Below are 19,779 nucleotides of genomic sequence, written 5' to 3' on the forward strand. Positions count from 1 at the left end.
AATTAATGAGGGATCCAGGGAATGAATGAGGAAAGTGGATGGCAACTGGGGCATCCATCACCACCTCTGCAGTTCCCAGTAAATTCTCAGCAAATGTTCAATAACCAAATCAATGAATAAATTCCCTTACCTAAGATAAAGAGAAACCAGACCATGGCAAAGCACTTACTGAGCATATACTGGGCTCAAAGCACTGTGGAGGATACAGAAGTATATAATACTACTCCCGACCTTGAGAACTTCACACTTTAATAAGAGTCAAGGCTGCATTTCTAACAGTATGAGTAATATTAGATCAGAAGGCAGATGCAAAGTGCCAGAGCTGAGAGAAACTAGAAATGGGAATTTGAATGGGCAGAAAGGGTCTTGGGCATGAAAGGTGCAGCTGCAGGAGAGGAAGTAGAAAGCAGTGAGGTGTCCTGATCAGCTTTTTAGGAGAATGCAGGCCCACTTCCTGCCGCAGGAGCAGGCTGGAACTTCCCATGATGAAGGCTAGAGAGATTTTGCACTAGAAACTCCTCCTGGAGATGATAAATACCCATTGGCCTGGGAAGGTGAAGGTATGTCATCTGCAGGCAAAGTAACAAACTCTGCCACCATCTCCATGCTGTTGGGAGGGTGAAGGTGTGTCACCTGCAGGCAAAGGGACAAACTCTGCCACCCTTTCCATGCTGTTGTCTAGATTTTCTGCACACCCGGTGGCTCCCTGTAATCTTTTCCCTTTGCGGTATTTTGGGGCTTGTAGCAAACTGCTAAACACACTGTTTTTTTTTTTGCCATAAATAAAGACTTTTATTGTAAAGCCTTCATAATAGTGAAAAATTGGAAACAACACAAATGCCTAATGATAGATTTATTGAATAAATTATTATATGGTCAGAGAAAATAATACTATATAACCATTTTAAATGATGGTATAAATGCTTAAATATTAATATAGAATGATGTTTATGAAATCATAAGTGGGAATATATAAGATTTCCTTTTAAGCAAGAACATATGCATGTATAAGCATGAAAAATAATGAAAAACTGACCATTGTTAATTGGGAGGTAGGATGAGAAGTGATTTTATTTTTATTATGTCTTTCTGTGTATGTTACTATAAACACACTTTAGACTGGGCTTCTGGGCACGTAGGCAGTTGTGCTTCTCTTGGTGCCTTTTCCCCATTTTTTTTGATTTGCATGTGTGATGGTTTTTGTGTCTTATGGGGAAGGCTGTTGGGAATCCACTTTGTAGAGGATCAGTGTGCTCTCTTCTCTTGCCTGTCCATCACAGCTTCAGGCAGCATTTGTTTCTGTCCCTCTAATGAGAGATCTCCTTAACCCATTTATGCCTGAGGTTGCAACTTGTTCAATTTTGAAATCAGACCTTGGCGATGACCTTGAGCAGTAGGATATAAATAACTCCCACTTGCTTAGCGTTCCAATAATGGAACGCTAGGTATAAAAGAGTTCCATGCAGCTGGAAAGCTTTACCAAGACCTGAGCAAAAAGTGCATCCACAGCATTGATGCCGGGAGACAGAAAAAAAAACTTCAGCAGAGAATGTGCACATGAAATGTAAATCTGACTGGCTCAAGACTCAGATTTCAAGGAACCGAGTCCTTTTAGAAAGAGAGGAAAGAAAGAAAGGAAGATGCTTGAATCACCTTTCCCAACACCCGAGTTGTTTTTTCTGAGATGTCTTATTATTCAAACCTTGCTTGTCAAAGTAACTGATTAAACACCACAAGTGAATGCAAAAGGCAACAATTGATACTTGATATGGATAATGCTTTCTTCTGGAAACATGTTGGGAATGACCTTTCTTGAGAGGACAGTTACCTGTGTATACTAGTGAAGACATCAGATAAGATAAATTAACTATGAACTTCTCCAGTGCATTGTTATTTTTTAAAGGAAGTTATTCATCTGTTCTCTTCCTCCAAAGAGCGCGCCTGTTGAATACCAGATTATGCAGGAGATTCTGAGGACAGGTATTCACTTGTTATTAATCAGGGGCATTTGGATTAAATTGTTAAAAGTTTTTAAATTTCATAGATGAGGGATATATCATCTATGGAAGGGTGAAAATATGATAAAGCCATTTAGGAAACTACAAAATGTGAAAATTCCTGTGGACTTGGATTCTGAAGTTCAAACCCAGCTCTGTTGTTTATCAGCAGGGCTCTGAGGCACCCACTTTACCCCTGCCAAGGACAGAGAGTAAGAGTTACAGGCAGAGGGGCTGGGAGCTGTAAAACCAGGGGCCCTAATGGGATGGTGCTGTCTGGGGCCAGAGATGTACAGAATAATTCATGGAATCTGAGCCTGAATCTGAATGAGGCTCAAATCAAACGAATCTTCACAATTAATTTTCTGTGTGCTGGATCAAGATGACTTTGTGCATCATCCAGGCTCTGACATAAATTACTGGCTCAGGGTCTAATGTACATCAGCATTCTGAGAGGCTGCTGTCTTTGCAAGAGAAAAGAAGGGCTCGCTATTATTTCTTTTACTTTTTTTCTAACATTTCTTTGTTATAATATTTACATTTTCTGTCTTACATGAAAGTCTGCAGGGCTTGAAATTGCACAATCCCTTCTCAGTACCCGCTTCAGTGCAGATGCCAGCCAACTTTTGCACTACTAGATTTCCAGCTTAGATTTTTAATAGTTTCCATTACTTACATTTTAAAAAGTAGAAAAATAGGAAAATCCAAAATAAAATTTGTCTACAAGAACAGTTGTCATAAATTTTTTAACTATGTCCATTTACAAGTAGATTTAAAACAATTAGAAAAAAAAATAACCATAAAACTTTGAAATACTCAAAGGGAAAAATAAACGCTGAAAAAAACAATTTCCCTCTTTTTAATTATGCTGCAGTAAAAGAAAGATTAATAACTCAAGTAGCCAAAGTTTCTGTGCTCTATCGCTGATAAAATTGTGGAAAAATAAGATTTACTTCCAAAATTTGTTTGGAAACTAAAGATGCATCTAACACTGTAAGGATGCTATTTCTTTTTAATTTCAAGGAAATAATTTTCCCTTAAAAATTAAAAGTGAACTAAGGTCTACTTTCCTCTGTGTCTCCTTTGAATTCTGAAAGGCCGATCTGTATTCTGACATTTAAGAAGTGTTACTATTTCTATAAACTAGTTCAACCATTGTGGAAGACAGTGTGGTGCTGTCTCTTATACACATCTAGATGTGTATAAGAGACAGCATGTACCCTAGAACATAAAGTATAATAAAAATGAAATAAAATACATACTTTGAAAAAAGAAAAAGCAGAAGTGTTACTATTTCACACCTAAGTAGTTCTAGATCCTATAGGAACATGTCTGTCTCCGGGTCGTCCCCTCAGGTTGGACTGGAGGGCAGGCAGCTGTGGTTCTGCAGGCCTCTGTAGAGTGGCCTCCCAGAGGGATGCCAGGAGGCAGAACGCTAGTGTTCCTGGATCCACATCACTGCCCTTGACTCCCACACTCTCAATATGCACCAGTTGAACATTCTTGTCAGTATCACTTTGAAATTTTTCTTTTATGAAAAAACTGAGTTTCACTTTCTGTTCATAGAACACACAAAGCTCTACTTCCGGTTATGGCTTCAGGGCGTGAGCGTGTGAGTTACTTTGAGCAAGTCACCTAACATTTCTTTGTGACATTGGTTCTCCTTTTTTGCTTCCCAAAGGATAACGTAAAAAAAAAATAATAATAACAATAATAATAATAATAGCACTTGCAGAGAAGTTCGGATCCTTTTTGGAAAAGTACCATACTATCTACAAGGTATCATTATCATTTAAAATTAAAAAGAAAAACTCCTTCAACTCAATAGTTTTTTAAAAGTATGTCATCCTGGTATTTCCATAGTTTTAAGGCAAAATCCATGCAAGAAATTTTTAACTTCAAGCATTTTGTTCAGAAACTGCTTCATCTGAAGCTCTCAAAAATGCTTCAATCCATGAACCCTTCAGTTGAGCTAGGAGCCCTGGAAATTATCACAATTGTAGCAAAGAAAAGAAAACCCACGGAAACCACATCCTCCAAAAGACGTGTCCCTGCAGTGAGACAAGAATTAACTTTTTATGCTGCCCCCATCTGTAGTGACAGATAAGCCTCTTTTCTTTAAATTCCTCTGGCGGCGTTCTGATCCTGAGAACGTTTACAAGTTGTTATTTCAGAAACCGGGGGTCTCTTAGACGTTCTGCAGATTCCCCTGCTATGTAACCAAACTGTGATTTGGCAAATGTTAGATTTATATCAAATTTACAAAAATGAGTGGATTTACAGCTGTCAACCTGAAATAATCAAAAAGGCCGGAATCTAATTTAAAGAACGCTTATTCGAACTCAAAGTTTGAGGATGGCCCCACCTGGAAACACCCCAAAAGAACGGTGTCAGAGTTGCAAAGGAGGGAACTTTAGGGTTTATTTCCATAGGGAGACACAGAGGCATTTTTAGCAGGATTACATTTTTCATGCAAGGCTGATGCATAGTTCCAGGAACTTGGTTACAGGCAGTGTTTCTTTTTGGGAAAGGGACATTTAACATCTTTTACAGAGCGTGCTATAGTCATGGGTTTTCTGTCATCTGGTCTAAGGAAAATAGGACAAAAAAAGGGGAAGGTCATCTTTAACAAGGTTCATTAATTAAGAAGGCAGGAGGCGGCCGGGCGCGGTGGCTCACAACTGTAATCCCAGCACTTCGGAAGGCCGAGGCGGGTGGATCACCTGGGGTCAGGAGTTCAAGACCAGCCTGGCCAACATGGCGAAACCCCGTCTCTACTAAAAATACAAAAATGAGCCGGGCGTGGTGGTGGGCACCTATAGTCCCAGCTACTCAGGAGGCTGAGGCAGGAGAATCACTAGAACCCAGAGGGCAGAAGTTGCAGTGAACTGAGATCATGCCACTGCACTCTAGCATGGGTGAAAGAGTGAAACTCTGTCTCAAAAAAAAAAAAAAAAAAAAAGCCAGGAAGTGTTTGTTGCTGACATTGTTTAATTCTCTCTAGTTATTGTACAGAACAGGAGAAAAAATAAAGCAAGTTAAACTACAATCTGAGAAACAGAAGTTGTAACCATATGTGACTCAGATCACAGTCACATCTCTCTCAACGCGTAAAACGCATTTTAGGAATTCCAACAGCTTTTAAATGTTATTTATTTTCACACAGTAATTTATGGGAAATTAATGTTGCACTCACAATGTTTGCTTAAGGTTTTCTCATCCAAATACACAAGAGATAATCGGCAATGAGTGAACACATATTCAAGAATTCTTGGACTGAAAGAACAAGACACTCAGTGCCTCTCAAATGCCGCATCTTTCCTACATGCCCGCTTTCTAAGCTCACAGATCTGTTCTCATATTGCTGTGACTCTGTAATATTCTTCCAGGCTCATGGCCTGTATTATCTGTCCATTCCTTTGTCAGCTGTTCTCATGAAGTTCCAAATGTATTGTCACCAGCTTCCCAGAAGACATGAGCATTTGACATCTCCCTCAACAAAGTGCCACAGGAAAGTGCCTGTCCTCTGTGAATCTATGATCCCTCCCTTTGTTTTGTCTTTTTGTTGTTGTTGTTGTTGTCATTGTTGTTTTCGTTTGTTTGTTTTGAGAGAGAATCAAGGGAAATGCTTGAGCCAGAGATGGAGAAATCAGACAAGAGGGAGGCTATTCAGGTTGTAGCCTTTTCAGATAGGCTTCTTTCACTTAAGAATATGTGTTTAAGGTTTTTCTTTTCTTTCTATGGCTTGAGAGCTTATTTTTCATTGCTGGGTAATATTCCATTGTATGGATATACCACCATTTATCCATTCACCTGTTGAGATGCATCTTGGTTGCTCAGAACAACCAACAACTAATTATTTGTTATGTTCTTTTGTTTTTCTTATAATGACAGACTCCATGGATCAAGAATTTTAGAGTAGGGAGGGGTGGTAGAGGTTATCAGGTCAGATCCCCTCATTTTGCAGCAAAGGAAATGGAGCTCCAGAGAAGATAGCCAGCTGGTCACAGTAGAGTGCTCTTTTCTGTGGTCAATCCAAAATTATTAGTAAAGTTGAGACTTCAAGATACCTAAACACAAATCCAACTCACAACTTATTTAATTGGAAAATTATTCGTTCCATGTCCTAAACCTTAGACCTGAGCAAGAGGGGTTTTGCCCAGCTGCTCACTTAGAATCCTCCCTTTGGCCTTTCTCAAACTATAGTTCTTCCTATGAAGCCAAGAGGTCATCTCTGTTCCTAAACTACTCCCCATGACCTCAGAATTCCATACGTAACCAGCCTCAAGCCTGTGTAGACATCTCCCCAGGTTCTGTCCTTGAAAGGGGCAGGAGGGGACTTTCCCTATATGGCCAATTAACAGGTGCAGAATTTTGAGGGATCCTGAATTTGTCACTGGCCTTCTTGGTCATTATGAAGTTATATTTCCTGAGAGACAGAGAGAATGTATAGGAATGTAGAGCATATTTAATTCAATTGTTGGTGAGCTTGATTAATAACACTTAAATCTGAGGACCCATGGTGTGGTGCCTCCCTTTGCACACTCACTCCAAATCTTACAAAGGTTGGGGCTGTCCTTGTTCTGATTATAATGCAACTTAATGCTTTTCTTCCCTGTGATAAAATAATAGCAATATATATGATAAAGTTAATATGTAAGGAATGCTTGCCATATGCCAGGCGCAAGGCTAAATATTTTACATGGATTCTTTAGTTTTAAATATGAATGATAGCTCCTCTTTCTTCTTCAGATCAGAATTCCCAGCTCTTTCCATTGGCTGTCATAGGAGATGTCCCAAAGTAGAGTTGAATTCTATCTCTGGTTTCCATCTTCTTATACAATGGTCTTCGCTCTTACAACATTTGTTACATGTGCTTAACATATGATACTTTGAAAGGTGTGATGGTAAATTTAGATGTTTTGTCATAAATATTTTTATCTTAATTTTACTTATTTTGCAGAGATTGCAAATATTCTCTTGCATAAAATTTAGTACGTTGGTTTACTAGCCTTCGGAGAAAAAAGATACCTCGAAAAAATGACTATCGTTATTCTTTTCCTTCTTTTCCCATCTTATTTTTCTGGAGAGGGAGTCTATACATCTGACCTTATTTGCATGATATTTGCCAAGTTCTCAGTGCATTTACAAAATTAACTGTTATTAGTTTGATAAAAATCATTAGTTAATTTCTTTAATGCTATAAACCCGTCATTCATCCTGTAATATATGCACATTTGGCAGCCGTTTCCTTGTTTACTCAATATTTGACTAGCTGTGTTGAATAGTCATCACGACTAAACACTTTCCCGTTGTCTTTATTTTCATTCTCTCATTTGAAAAATGTCATCACTGTAAGAAGAAAGCAGTGTAGAAGCTAGGTTGTATTAAATAACTTTTGAGGCCACTTTTACAATTCACCCTTTACTAATTCTGGAATATTCACAGAATGTCCTATGCCTCCCTCTAAAGAACTATCTTGTGTTTTAAGTAGTGTTATATTTTGACAGCTCTAGGACCTTTAACTCCTCCAAATGATATTCATGTATGTAAATGCAGTCCTATAAGAATTATACAACTGATTTTGTTAAATCTATCACTTCAATCTTGTATTTAATCATCTTTTTTTTTTTTTTTTTTAAGACAGGGTCTCACTGTTGCCCAGGCTGGCTTTGGACTCCTAGGCTCAAGTGATCCTCCTGCCTCAGCTTCATGAGTAGCTGAGATTACAGGCATGCACCTCTGCGCCCAACTTAAATACCATTTCTTTAAAGCATCAATAACACAAACATAAAAGAGTCATACAGCTTTGATTACCCGCCTATCTACAGAACCTCAACATTGTTTATTGCCTTCAGTTGTCTGGAAATCACAACAAAGCTGTAGGTAATGGTGACTCATTTTTATGGACAGGATTCGTTTTTCAGAGGAGGAAACTGAGGCCCTGGGATGGTGGGATTTACCTTATCATACAGCTGATTAGCCACAGTCTCATTTCTCACAGACCAGAATCTCCATTCAACAGATGCTTTGCCAGGAGTTGTTGACAGTCGGCAAGACTGGGACACATTTGGCAAGTCCTATCCCCCAGTGCCATCACAGCTTCAATTCTCACCCACCAGAAAAAATCATTTGCCTCAGTTAATGTATTACCCGCCATAAAGATGTGAGGTCTAGACTAGTAAGTGTTATTTACAATTAACCCAACACAGGCCACATTCTCTCTCCCTTCCCACCATCCATCCATCTCTCTCTCTCTCTCTCTCTCTCTCTCTCTGTTTTCCTCTTTCTTTCAAGAGCCATCGGTCAGAGAACTGTTCATTTGCTTCTTCTGGGAAGTATTTGCTGGTTTTTGGATTGGTTTTGGTTTTGTCTTTCCTGGCTTTTAAATCATTTCCTAGAAGGACAGCTGCCATCAGTTATCAATTGCCCACTGAGGGCGAATGCAGAGCTTCATTTCCACACACAGTATTTCGTTTAAAACCCACAGCAACCCTAGGAGGTAGGAGTATTATTACCCCATTTCACAAATAAAATGAAGCTCAGGAGAGGTTAAGTCACGTCTCCAGAGTTACAAATAGAGGGGCTTTGAACCCAGGGCTGAGTAAGGATGAAGCCCACATTCTTTGCGATTACTCTGAGTCTCATTCTTCTTGGTTTGGTTCTATCTACGCCAGCCCAGGGCGTTTCCAGCAGGCAGACACTTCTTTTTGCTTGCAGTTCTGCAGAGGTTCTGGTTAGCTGTGGGTTGCCTTCAACTCTGAGCACTCCTTCCCCAGCTGTTCATGAAAGTTTGAGTCTATTATATTTGTATTTTCCTTTTACGATGGCATTTTGGATTCAACTTCTAAAAGGCTTACCCATCCCTCAAAATGTGATCCTCAAAATCCAAACCTCAGGACCGTGTAGTTTGTATGCGCATACATTTGTGCTAATTTTATCACAGAGCCATCTCTGTGGCCCAGAGTGGGCCCAAGATATCACGGATGACTCGATTCTCAGGCTTTCCAAACAGACGAGCATCCTCTAGAGAGATAGCAGGTCCTCCAGGCCGGATCACCCAAGCTGGACTTCCAGGCATGGACCGTCCCTGCTCCCCTTCAAGAAGCCCACGTTTGACCAGGCATTCATCCAAGCCAGAGGGTTAAACTGATGCAAAATACCATCACAAAGGACAAAAAAGAGTCAGTGCGATTTTCCCATGCTGTGGCTTAATATAAAGATTAGAACCAAAACAGATATCTGACAGATTTATTGTGGAGCCTGCAGTTCTCTTGGGAGGATTAAATGTGGGGCATCCAACATGCTATAAATCTCCATTGCTGTTTAATTAACAATCACTAGCAACATAGTCGTCTTCTCACCCTCATGGTAGTAAACACTGACTGTGCCCTGTGATCTCTTAGACTTTAACGGCCTATTCAACCTCCCAGTGCTCACCACTAGTGTGGCGTCTGATTTAGAGCTGAGAACACGTGGGAAGGTGTGTGGAATGCATGGGAGTGGGGCTGAACTGTTGCCTCCAGTCCCCTCCCACCACTTTCTCCACGTCTAAATCGACAGTGTTAAATTCTGAAATGTCAGCCTTTCGAGGAATTTGTAAGCATCCAAACACTTAGAAGAAACCGTTCACTCATGCACTGTCAGAAATGGTTTTGCTCTACACTTTCATATGCTTTGCTCTCCTAAGTACTTGAAAGAAGATTCCACCTTTGTGGCTTGTATAGGGCCATTATAGTTTTGAGTAAAAAGGTGAGGTTAGAACAGAAGCTCTTTGTATGGTGCTGATGAGAGCAAGAGGTAGCGTGAGAAAGCGGGTGTGTGCAGGCAAGACCAGTGACGACTCTCAAATTGGGTTTGAAATCTCAGTGTTAAGTCATGATTTATGTCAGCTGAGAATTTGGGCCTATCCAGAAGAGAAAAGGGTGGACTCCTGTTAAGTATATATGGAATTAGTAAATCAGATCAGAAACTAACATTGAAAAAAGACGGACACTTACCTTGACCTGGATTATTGAGGTAATTGCCACAATACTTGGTTTCCCCATTCTGTGGCGACCAGGCAAGGAGTCTGACTGTCAGACCAGAACAACGTTTCTACCATTACCTCCTATGCCCCACGGCATTGGTTGGGTTCACATCAAAATGTAAAGGTTAATCCCGTTAAGAAACCACCCAGGTGAGAATTTCGAGTGCAAATTCATGCCCAGACGCACCAAAGGTCCCCGCACTTTATGGATTCCTGATTCTGTGACGTATTACAACCCTTTAAAAATCAGGTTGCTCTAAAGTGTTATAAATACATTTATTTTTTAAAAAATCATTGTCTCACGTCATTGAGGAGCTGAGGCTGGTTGCAATCCTGGCTGCCTCTGATATGCTCACCACAGCTGGAAGACCACCCAGACCATCATGTCCTCTGGCAGAAGAACTCTGTCATAAACTGTAGCTTGCCTCTGCCATGAGTTAAGTCGGGACTGGAGAAAAATGAGGTTAAACTTGATTGCAAGCTCCAGGGAGGAATGGCTGGCATGCCCTGCCCACTCCCCACCACGCCATGCCCATAGAATATGCTCAGTAGCTAATTACTGAGTGTTGAATGAATGAATGTTTTCAAACTCCACCCTTGGAGTCAGAGACCAAAACACATTCTCCTTATCACCCTGCACCCTGTACTTTCGGTAAGTACATGATCGGCACATGCTAAGTGCCCTGAGTGCCTGGCACCATCCCATTGTCTGACCAGCAGGTCAACTGGACTCTCCCTTGTGCCCCAGCTTATCTGCCGGGTTGTAACACGCAAGCATCTAGATGTCACATGGCATCCCACCTAGATTCCCCAGGCTTCCTGGGGTTCAAAAATATAGATTGGCTAAATGATTTTGACAGTCTTCTGATAAGTGATTTCATGACAGAATTGGTTCCCCTGAAATGATCTAATCCATTTAAAAAGTAGTCTTCCTTGTTGTATTTTCTCTAAGGACCTAAAAATTGGAACTGTGACTGGGTATGGTGGCTCATGCCTGTAATCCCAGCACTTTGGGAGGCCGAGGTGGGCGGATCACCTGAGATCAAGAGTTCGAGACCAGCCTGGCTAACATGGTGAAACCCCATCTCTGCCAAAAATACAAAAATTAGCTGGGCGTGGTGGCGCATGCCTGTAGTCCCAGCTACTAGGGAGGCTGACGGGGAAAATTGCTTGAAGCCGGGAGGCGGAGGTTGTAGTGAACCGAGATCACGCCACTGCACTCCAGCCTGGGAGACAGAGTGAGACCCCGTCTCGTACAAAATAAATAAAAATAAAATGAAATAAAAGTTGGGATTGTCTTGTTTTTTTCCGCAGGAAAACCTCTTTTTTGTGATGGAGTACCTCAACGGAGGGGACTTAATGTACCACATCCAAAGCTGCCACAAGTTCGACCTTTCCAGAGCGACGTAAGAGCCTTTACAGGGTTTGGGGGTTTTCCATTGTTCTTGTCAGTTCCCACATTATTGTTTTTTTCTTTTTTCTCACTTGGCGTGCCTGAATCCCAGGGCCAGGGAAACCCTCGGGAATACATCAAGCAAGGCAACAGTTTTCCCAAGTTGTGAAACTGAAATTCGTGTCAGTTTGGTTTCATTTCTCTGTGATTTGAAACTAACTACTTAGTTTCTTAAGGAACCTCCGGATTCATCAGGCTTCTATCCAATCTGAGCACAGAAGCAAATATGTGCCCTTTGGAAAGGAAGCAGTGAAATGGACCGCAGACCTCAAGGGTGGTCCCCAGGGATGGAGCTTGTAGCTGAGGCTTCTCACGGAAAGCCTGATGTGGAGGCATAAATCTTTAGGACGCAGGAAGAAGCATTTACTCTATCTGAGAACAAAGCTTCACCTTCCTCGTGCCAGGCAACCTGAGACACATGGGGATGGGGCAGGCTGTGTGTACCTGGTAGAACTGCACCTGTGTCCACAGCACTCACTGCCCCTCCTCCCCATGCTGTTGCCCTTGGGTCCTACTTCCTGCTCCCGGGGACATGCAAGTAAAAGAAAGCTCTGCCACTGGACTCGTTGGAAGATGATGAGTACATGCTAGCTTCCTTTGCTCAACGCTCAGTAATCCCTCCCTCCCATCTGCACGAACACTTTGAGTGGTTTAGGTTGAAGTGGGTTGAGAAATGGATTTGGTCCGCCAGCTCCTGTAAAAACCCTGGCTGGAATAACTGTTTATCACATCTAGTGGGTAGCGCTCTGCTGAGATCATTGCCTCTGGGAAACGTCAGCAATGCACCCAGAGGTAATTTTACCGGATTTCCGCAGCAGAGAAATCATCAGGCACTTTTCATGCTAGAAGGCATTTATTTAGTCCACTGTCGTCTCTAGCCAGCCTGGACCCACGCTATCCATCCTGTCCTAAACGCCTTCCAGGAAGGAGAAATTTGCATTCTTCCACAAGATCCAGCAAACTTCCCTTCCAGGAAACTGTCTCTTGTATCCGACCTTAATCCCACCAGTGATGGGGTAAAAACTCATTTCCTTTAAGCTTGTCACCATTGAAGATAAAGAGTAACTTATCATCTTGCCTCTGCTAATATCCTCTTTTCCACCTCATGGGCTGTAAGTGTAGCCCAGGCTAAAGGTTCTCAGTATGAAAATAAACCAGCCAGTTCTATTCAGAATGGTGCACACAGGTCTATGGGTGCCAACCAGAGTTTAAAACAAAGGGAGAAATTATTTGCCAATTATCTATAGTATTACTTTTTCTTCTTTTCTTTGTTTTTTGGTTTTGTTTTGTTTTGTTTTTCTTTTTTTTGTGAGTCAGAGTCTTGCTCTGTCACCCAGGCTGGAGTACAATGGTGTGATCTCAGTTCCCTGCAACCTCTACCTCCCACGTTCAAGTGATTATCAAGCCTCAGCTTCCTGAGTAGATGGGATTACAGGCACCCAACACCATGCCCTGCTAACTTTTGTATTTTTACTAGAGACAGCGTTTCACCATGTTGCCCAGGCTGGTCTTGAACTCCTGACCTCAAGTGATCCACCCGCTTGGGCCTCCCAAAGTGCTAGGATTACAGGCGTGAGCCATCGTGCCTGGTCTATACTATTACTTTTAATGTCTGTGTATGTTTTATTAGCAATAGCAAAAACAAAAAAAAAATGACATTATGAGCATTGTTGTTTAAAGGATAAGAACAAGTACTAGTACTAGATACAGGCAGGACTCACTTAAGATGCCAGCTCTGTTTTACGCTGTTAGGACTGAGGCTGGAGGTGTCTGAGCCTCCGCTTTCTTGTGTGGAGAATGAATGGACAACATCTTCCTTGTTAGGATTAAACAGAGTTATGTGTGTATTGCTGTTTAGCCATACACAGCATGTCATAGAAAGGTCAGTCTGGGTGTAGGGATTTTACTGTGTTCCGTGACTACATTCACGTTGAACCTTGGTTCTCTCTCCCCCAGGTTTTATGCTGCTGAAATCATTCTTGGCCTGCAGTTCCTTCATTCCAAAGGAATCGTCTACAGGTAAATTTTGCTTTGTGGAAACAGATGCTAAGATATTGGCTCAGTTAATTTAATCATCGCACCGAGTGCTGTGAGAGAGCCCGTGTGATTTCGTGGGAGGAAGCTCCACACATAGGCCTCCTGCCCACCGTGATTACACAGACGATGACTTACAACCAAGAATGACTTACTCACAACCAAGGAACACATTCCAGTCTCCAAAGCAGGAGAGTGCTGAGCTCATTCTGTCCTTTACGCTGGTTCTCCCTTGAATTCCTACTTTCACCTTCCTTCTCCCGTTTTCACTCCCCCGTTTTCTCTTTGTTATCTTATCTTATGGTTTCTTTCTCTTTTGTCCCCTTGACACCTCTTCTTTTTGCTTGTCTAAAGCTTGGAGCCACCTAGAAATGCTTATGGAATTTTCTCCTTCTCTGCTGTATGACATCATTTCACGTTCTTCTGTCCAAGCTCTTAGATTGACGCTATTGTACCTCAGTCTCCTCACTTCTTTTCTCAAAATGTAGTTAGCATTTATTTAACATACAAACTTTTACAAGCTTACTGTCAGATTTCCAACTCACTGCAGATTCGGAGGAAAAATAGAAAGGAAAAAAAAAAGAAAGGAGCTGGTGAGGAGGATAGCTGAGCTGCTGGAGACCAGATTATTAGTATTGAAGCTTTGGTGCTTACAGAGTGCAGAATTGACTTACGGGGAAGGACCTCTCCATTTTCTGAGGGTGCAGTCAAGTGAGGGTTGCCCTATTTGGAGTCACAGAACTAAAGACTTAGGGGGGGTTTGGAAAGTAAGTATTCTTAAGCAGCCTCTTTGAGTATAAAGCTTGCAAAGACATGCCCAGGCTGTGGACTCTGAAGTTCTCCCCTGGGTCCTGATGCCCCTTAGGGTGTAAGTGTGACATGCCTCAGAACACCCTGGGCCTCTGGGTTCTCTGCCCTCTCCAGCTGGCTCCAGGGGTCCTCGCTGGTCTTCCTTGGCACTCCTTCCTCACCCCCATGGAGTGCTGGCTTCACATGGCAGCCTTTCAGAACCTTTCCCATACTGACCTACATCCCTCAGAGCAGGCCAGCCGTGGTGGTTCACACCTGTAATCCCAGCATTTTGAGAGTCTGAGGCAGAAGGATTGCTTAAGGTCAGGAGTTCATGACCAGCCTTGGCAACACAGTGAGACCCTGTCTCTACAAAAAATTTAAAAAACTAGCCAGGCATTGTGATGGCACACGTGTGGTCAAGCGTCTGAGGTGGAGGGATTGCTTGAGCTCAAGAGGTTGAGGCTGCAGTGAACTGACATCGTGCCACTGCATTCCAGCCTGGATGACAGCGAAAGAGCTTGTCTTGGCCGGAGAAGGGGAAAGACTGAATCAAGGGAAACACGTGAATTATCTTTAAAAAATCAACTTCACGAGTACAGAATGAGAAGAAACTGGGATAATGGCATTTCTTCGTATAGGAAAAAAGAAAAAAAAAAAAAACACCTGAAGGTTTTAGTTTACAATAAACTCAATATTGGGTATTATTGTGATTAAACTATGAAAAAATATGGTGCAGGATCTTAGTCCACTGTGGCAAAAGGCAAGAGGATGGTAACGGAGCTCTGGGCACCACTGTAACCTGCACCAATCAGATTCTCTCTCTGGAGGATTCTGGCTTCATTCTGAGCACCACGTTTCAAGAAGAAAACTGACAAATTCAAGATATTTGGAAGGTAGAGGCCAGAATGTTTGCCCTTCATCCAGTTTCCCCCAGTGGCCACATCTCACGCAGCTATGGTACAAGGTCAAAAGGGTCTGAAAACCACGTCATGAGGAGTGAAGTCTGATCTTGGTGAGAAAAGAGAAAACTTGATGTCATTTTTTTTCAAATATTTGGGATGTCACACATGATAACAATAGAAAGACCCCTTGCACCAATAGGTGACATCACAGGGAAGCCAAGTTCGGTTAATTGTTTTTTAAAAAAAATGTTATCAGTTACATTTCCCTAAGAATGGAATGGGCTCTTTCAAGAGGATACTGGTTCTCCAAGGACACAGAAATTTGTTGGCATGACATTCTGGCATTGGATGGATTCTGGTTCTAAGGGGTTCCGTATTAGTTAGGAACAACCTTCATCAATTGGACTTGGAATTAGGTGCAGTATAAATCATTCACAAAGAAACAAACAAATACGTAGAAAATAGCATAGAGTAAGTATGTTTTTTAGGTCTTTCCTCCTTCATCATTACCCTCAGGAAAGTCCTGGGATCAAGGGTCCCCAGTGGGTATCGGTGCTCTGTCCTCCTTACACTGAACTGCACCCCTTGGTAAATCAAAGAAAGAATCCACAGCAGCCAGCAGGCCCTTGCAGAATCCGTTTTGTCTACCCCCCACTTGGTGTGCAAATGAATAGATACATAAGTGCCTCTCGTGAGCCCCTCTCAGGCTGCAATGAGACAAACTCCCTCGCCTCCTATGGAATTTTATGTTAACCAAATTATATTTATTAATGTGAGATTTGCTTCGTTTTTGTTTTTCAGGGACCTGAAGCTAGATAACATCCTATTAGACAAAGATGGACATATCAAGATTGCGGATTTTGGAATGTGCAAGGAGAACATGTTAGGAGATGCCAAGACGAATACCTTCTGCGGGACACCCGACTATATCGCCCCGGAGGTAGGAATGCTGTGACAGGCTGCTCCCACCTCAGCATGTCCTGGCCACATGCCATTGCTTCTTTCATCCCTGAAAATCAGAAGGTTTTAAGTATCTTGGTTCAAGAGTTGTACCTGTTTTCCTAAGTATCTCATAAATGCCACCATGCATGTGGGTTTCTATCATTATTTTGTGGGGAGTGCTACTTTTACAAATCACATCTCTCCAAGGCTTGCAGAGTTTGGCATTTCCTTTCCCCCAGCCTTAAAACATATTCACTCTGCTCAGACCTACCAGAAGGAGCAGCTAGTGAAGACCCAGGTGGAAGCAAGCGTCCACCCAAATCAAGTGGTGAAACTGTGGGGTCAGAGGACCTGGACTGAGTTTCTAAGCCACCACTGATGTAAGCACAGAGTGACTGCCAAAGTCTCACTGACCTCCATTTCCTCTTCTGTGAAATGAGTATAATGCTGATGTCATGGTGTTATTGCAAGCATTAAATGAGAAAGAGTGTGAAAGTTAAAACTCACCCCTGCCCCCATTAAGAAAAAAAATAAGAAGATATTGCTGTCACATCCTGAACACACAGAGAAATGACATTTGGACAGAAGGCATTTATCAATCCAACTAAACCCACCTCTACCCTTTGTGCAGAATCCTCCCCAGCTGCCCACCCAGAGAGATTACTGACACCCCTCCCACTTGGTCTTTCCCACGGCACAGCACTTGTCCTGGTTGCTTTTTCATCTTCAAATCTCCCTGCATGACTGGATGTTTGCTCTGCAGTCATGGACAGTTTCATATTCACTTTTTAAAAATTTTCATTTCAAAATAATTGTAGATTCACAGGAATTTGTAAAACATAGTCCAGAAACGTCTCCTGACTGTGCCCTTCATCCAGTTTCCCCCAGTGGTCACATCTCACATAGCTGTGGTACGATGTCAAAGCCAGGAAATTGATATCCATCCAAAGTGTACATGGTTCTATGCCATTTTCTCTCACGGGTAGATTTGTGTGATCTTGTTCACTTTTACATGTAAGGATGTAGTGCAGGTCTTGGCACATTAAGGTGCTAATAGATACCTTCTAGAAGAGTAAATGGATGAACTAACTAATAAACGTGTGATTGGGGATGGTTGTTTGATAAAGACTCTGGCAGACCTCTGATTTCCTGGGTTAAATGATTCAGCAGCAAGTTCCTGTCATTGCCAAAGGAGTTGTGGCCATGCGAGTCCTAGAACTATGTAGCTTTGCCCTGTGGTTGGGTGATATGTAATTTGAATTTAGTCTTGGCCTCTGTTCCATGAGAAATGATGGCTTTTAGCTTACATGGCATTGTTGAACTCACAGAGTGAGGCTGATTGATTAAATAACGTTCTGATCATAGAAATCTGTGTTTCATTCAGGTTGGCACAGATACAGGTATTGATGCTATAAACCATGTTCATTTTGAAGTGAAACCAAAGCTCATCAAAGCATGAGTGAAGGGGACCTGAGAGGAGAGACTCAACTCAATTACTGAATTCCCCTTCATAATAATTCTGAAATATGCCCTCATGCACTCCGCTCAGACCACCCTCACTGCCATCGCCAGCAGCAGTCTCCTTTGTCACTCCCTCAGTCTCACCTGAGCCACTTCAATTTCTTTCCTCTTCACCTTACAACACCTTGGTGTGGCTGCCTTACTCTGATGCATTCCTGTCAACAGATGTTGGGTGCCAGGTCTTTTCCATGACAAACCTCTTCCCGATTTCCATCTGCTCCTTGCAGAATCCAGCTTCCACAGTTTGCTTCTCTCTGCAGCTTCACTCCCTTCTTGTCTTTCACATATGCTTGTCTCCACGTGATTCAGTGCCTGGTCCTCTTCTCTTCTTACTCCACATCCTCCATGAGCAACTTCATTGATGACTGTGGTCTTTGCTCTAGAGTCAATATGGCCCACCTGCACTTCTTCCTACCGCAGACACAGCGTCCACTTTCCTGCTTGAGACCTCCAAGTAAATGCATGAGTCCTTCAAAGACAGTAGGTCCACAACGCTCTCTGTTGAACTTGCTCCCTACTTCCCTCTTTCCCTCCTTTTCTTTCTTGGTGAATTACATGTCATCCATCCAGTCTTCTAGAGAGAAAACTAGGAAATATCCAAATTTCCCCATTCTTTCTTACCCCTCAAATCCACCCAAACACCAAGACCTTCTAAAATTGGACCCACTCACGTCCATTCATTCTCCTAAACTTGTGACTAAATTCGGACTGTCCCTTAATTCCTTCTCCAAGTTCAAACAAATACCCTTGATCCAGCTCCCCGCAAACCTCCAGGTCCTCCCCGCCCTTACTGCTGTTACCCCAGTGCAGAACTGAGCATCTCTTGCCTAGCCCTTAGTGACACGCTTCCATCTGCTTTCCTCCCTTATCATCCATCACCAGGGCATGCTCTTTACATGTGTTCATGCCTTTTGATCAGTTAGAAAAGCATCCCCAAGATCTGTCTGTTTGTATATGAATCATATACGTTGTCACCAACTAAGAGAGTCTGTGTGTTATCGATGCCTAAAAAGGAATATGATCAGATTACACTAACAATAATATATAGTATAAAATAACTAAATTGTATTATATTCATTGATACTACAAAAATATCTATGTTTCATTAAAATAATGAGATTAAATAACTTTTTAAAAATCTTGGTTTCGGCCACGCGCAGTGGCTCACACCTGTAATCCCAGCACTTTGGGAGGCCGAGGCGAGTGGATCACGAGGTCAAGAATTTGAGACCAGCCTGGCCAACATGGTGAAACCCCGTCTCTACTAAAAATACAAAAACAAAAAAATAGCTGGGCATGATGGCAGGCGCCTGTAATCCCAGCTACTCAGGAGGCTGAGGCAGGAGAATCATTTGAACCCTGGAGGTGGAGGTTGCAGTGAGCTGAGACAGAGCCATTGCCCTGCAGCCTGGGTGACAGAGCAAGACTCTGTCTCAAAAAAAAAAAAAAAAAGAAAAAAATCTTGGTTTCACACTTTAGGACTCTAGGATGGAAAGGTCTGATTTGTTTATTTCAATTCTGGGTTTTAACAGTTTATAATAGCTGGAAAATATACTTCCCGAAGGTATAATTATAAACAGACATTATTATATGCACTAAGGCAAGGACGTCACTGACAATAGTAGATATAAGTCCATAATTAAAAGCAGTGTTTTTGATATATTCCATTTTCTTAACCAATCTTCTGTTGGCTAAAACATCATTGTTTTTAGCCTCATCATATGTGGCTGATAGAGAGCTTGCCCTGGGAGAAATCAAAACATCAGTGTTGCCATTTTCTCATGTTCTGCTTAAGAAAGCATTATTTTAGTGCAAAATTAGCTTCATCCAAATGTTATGTTTGCATTGCTATTGCAGTGTTACCTTCAGCCCAAGCCTCTTTGCAGATAACTTCATAAGGCCTTGTCATTTTGTAAAAATTTATTTAGTTAAAACAGCACTCAGGCCGAGCGTGATGGCTCACACCTGTAATCCCAGCACTTTGAGAGGCTGAGGCGGGCGGATCCCTTGAGCCCAGGAGTTCAAGACCAGCCTGGGCAAGATGGCAAAACCCCATCTCTACTAAAAATACAAAAATTAGCCAGGCATGGTGGTAGGCGCCTGTAATCC

At 42.1% G+C, this 19,779-nt stretch overlaps 1 protein-coding gene across 3 annotated transcripts in view; it reads left to right on the forward strand.

Annotated features, from left to right (window-relative positions):
• PRKCQ (protein kinase C, theta) overlaps positions 1-19,779 on the forward strand; it is a 90,422-nt gene that overhangs the window by 40,475 nt on the left and 30,168 nt on the right. For all 3 annotated transcript variants that reach the window (XM_011974911.1, XM_011974912.1, XM_011974914.1), the window contains 3 exons: positions 11,341-11,432; positions 13,436-13,498; positions 16,009-16,147. In XM_011974911.1, the coding sequence (XP_011830301.1) occupies positions 11,341-11,432; positions 13,436-13,498; positions 16,009-16,147 (294 nt within the window). The remainder of the gene's footprint in view (positions 1-11,340; positions 11,433-13,435; positions 13,499-16,008; positions 16,148-19,779) is intronic.

The sequence above is a fragment of the Mandrillus leucophaeus genome, unplaced genomic scaffold (assembly GCF_000951045.1).
Source record: "Mandrillus leucophaeus isolate KB7577 unplaced genomic scaffold, Mleu.le_1.0 Scaffold15, whole genome shotgun sequence".
NCBI classification, from domain to species: Eukaryota; Metazoa; Chordata; class Mammalia; order Primates; family Cercopithecidae; genus Mandrillus; species Mandrillus leucophaeus.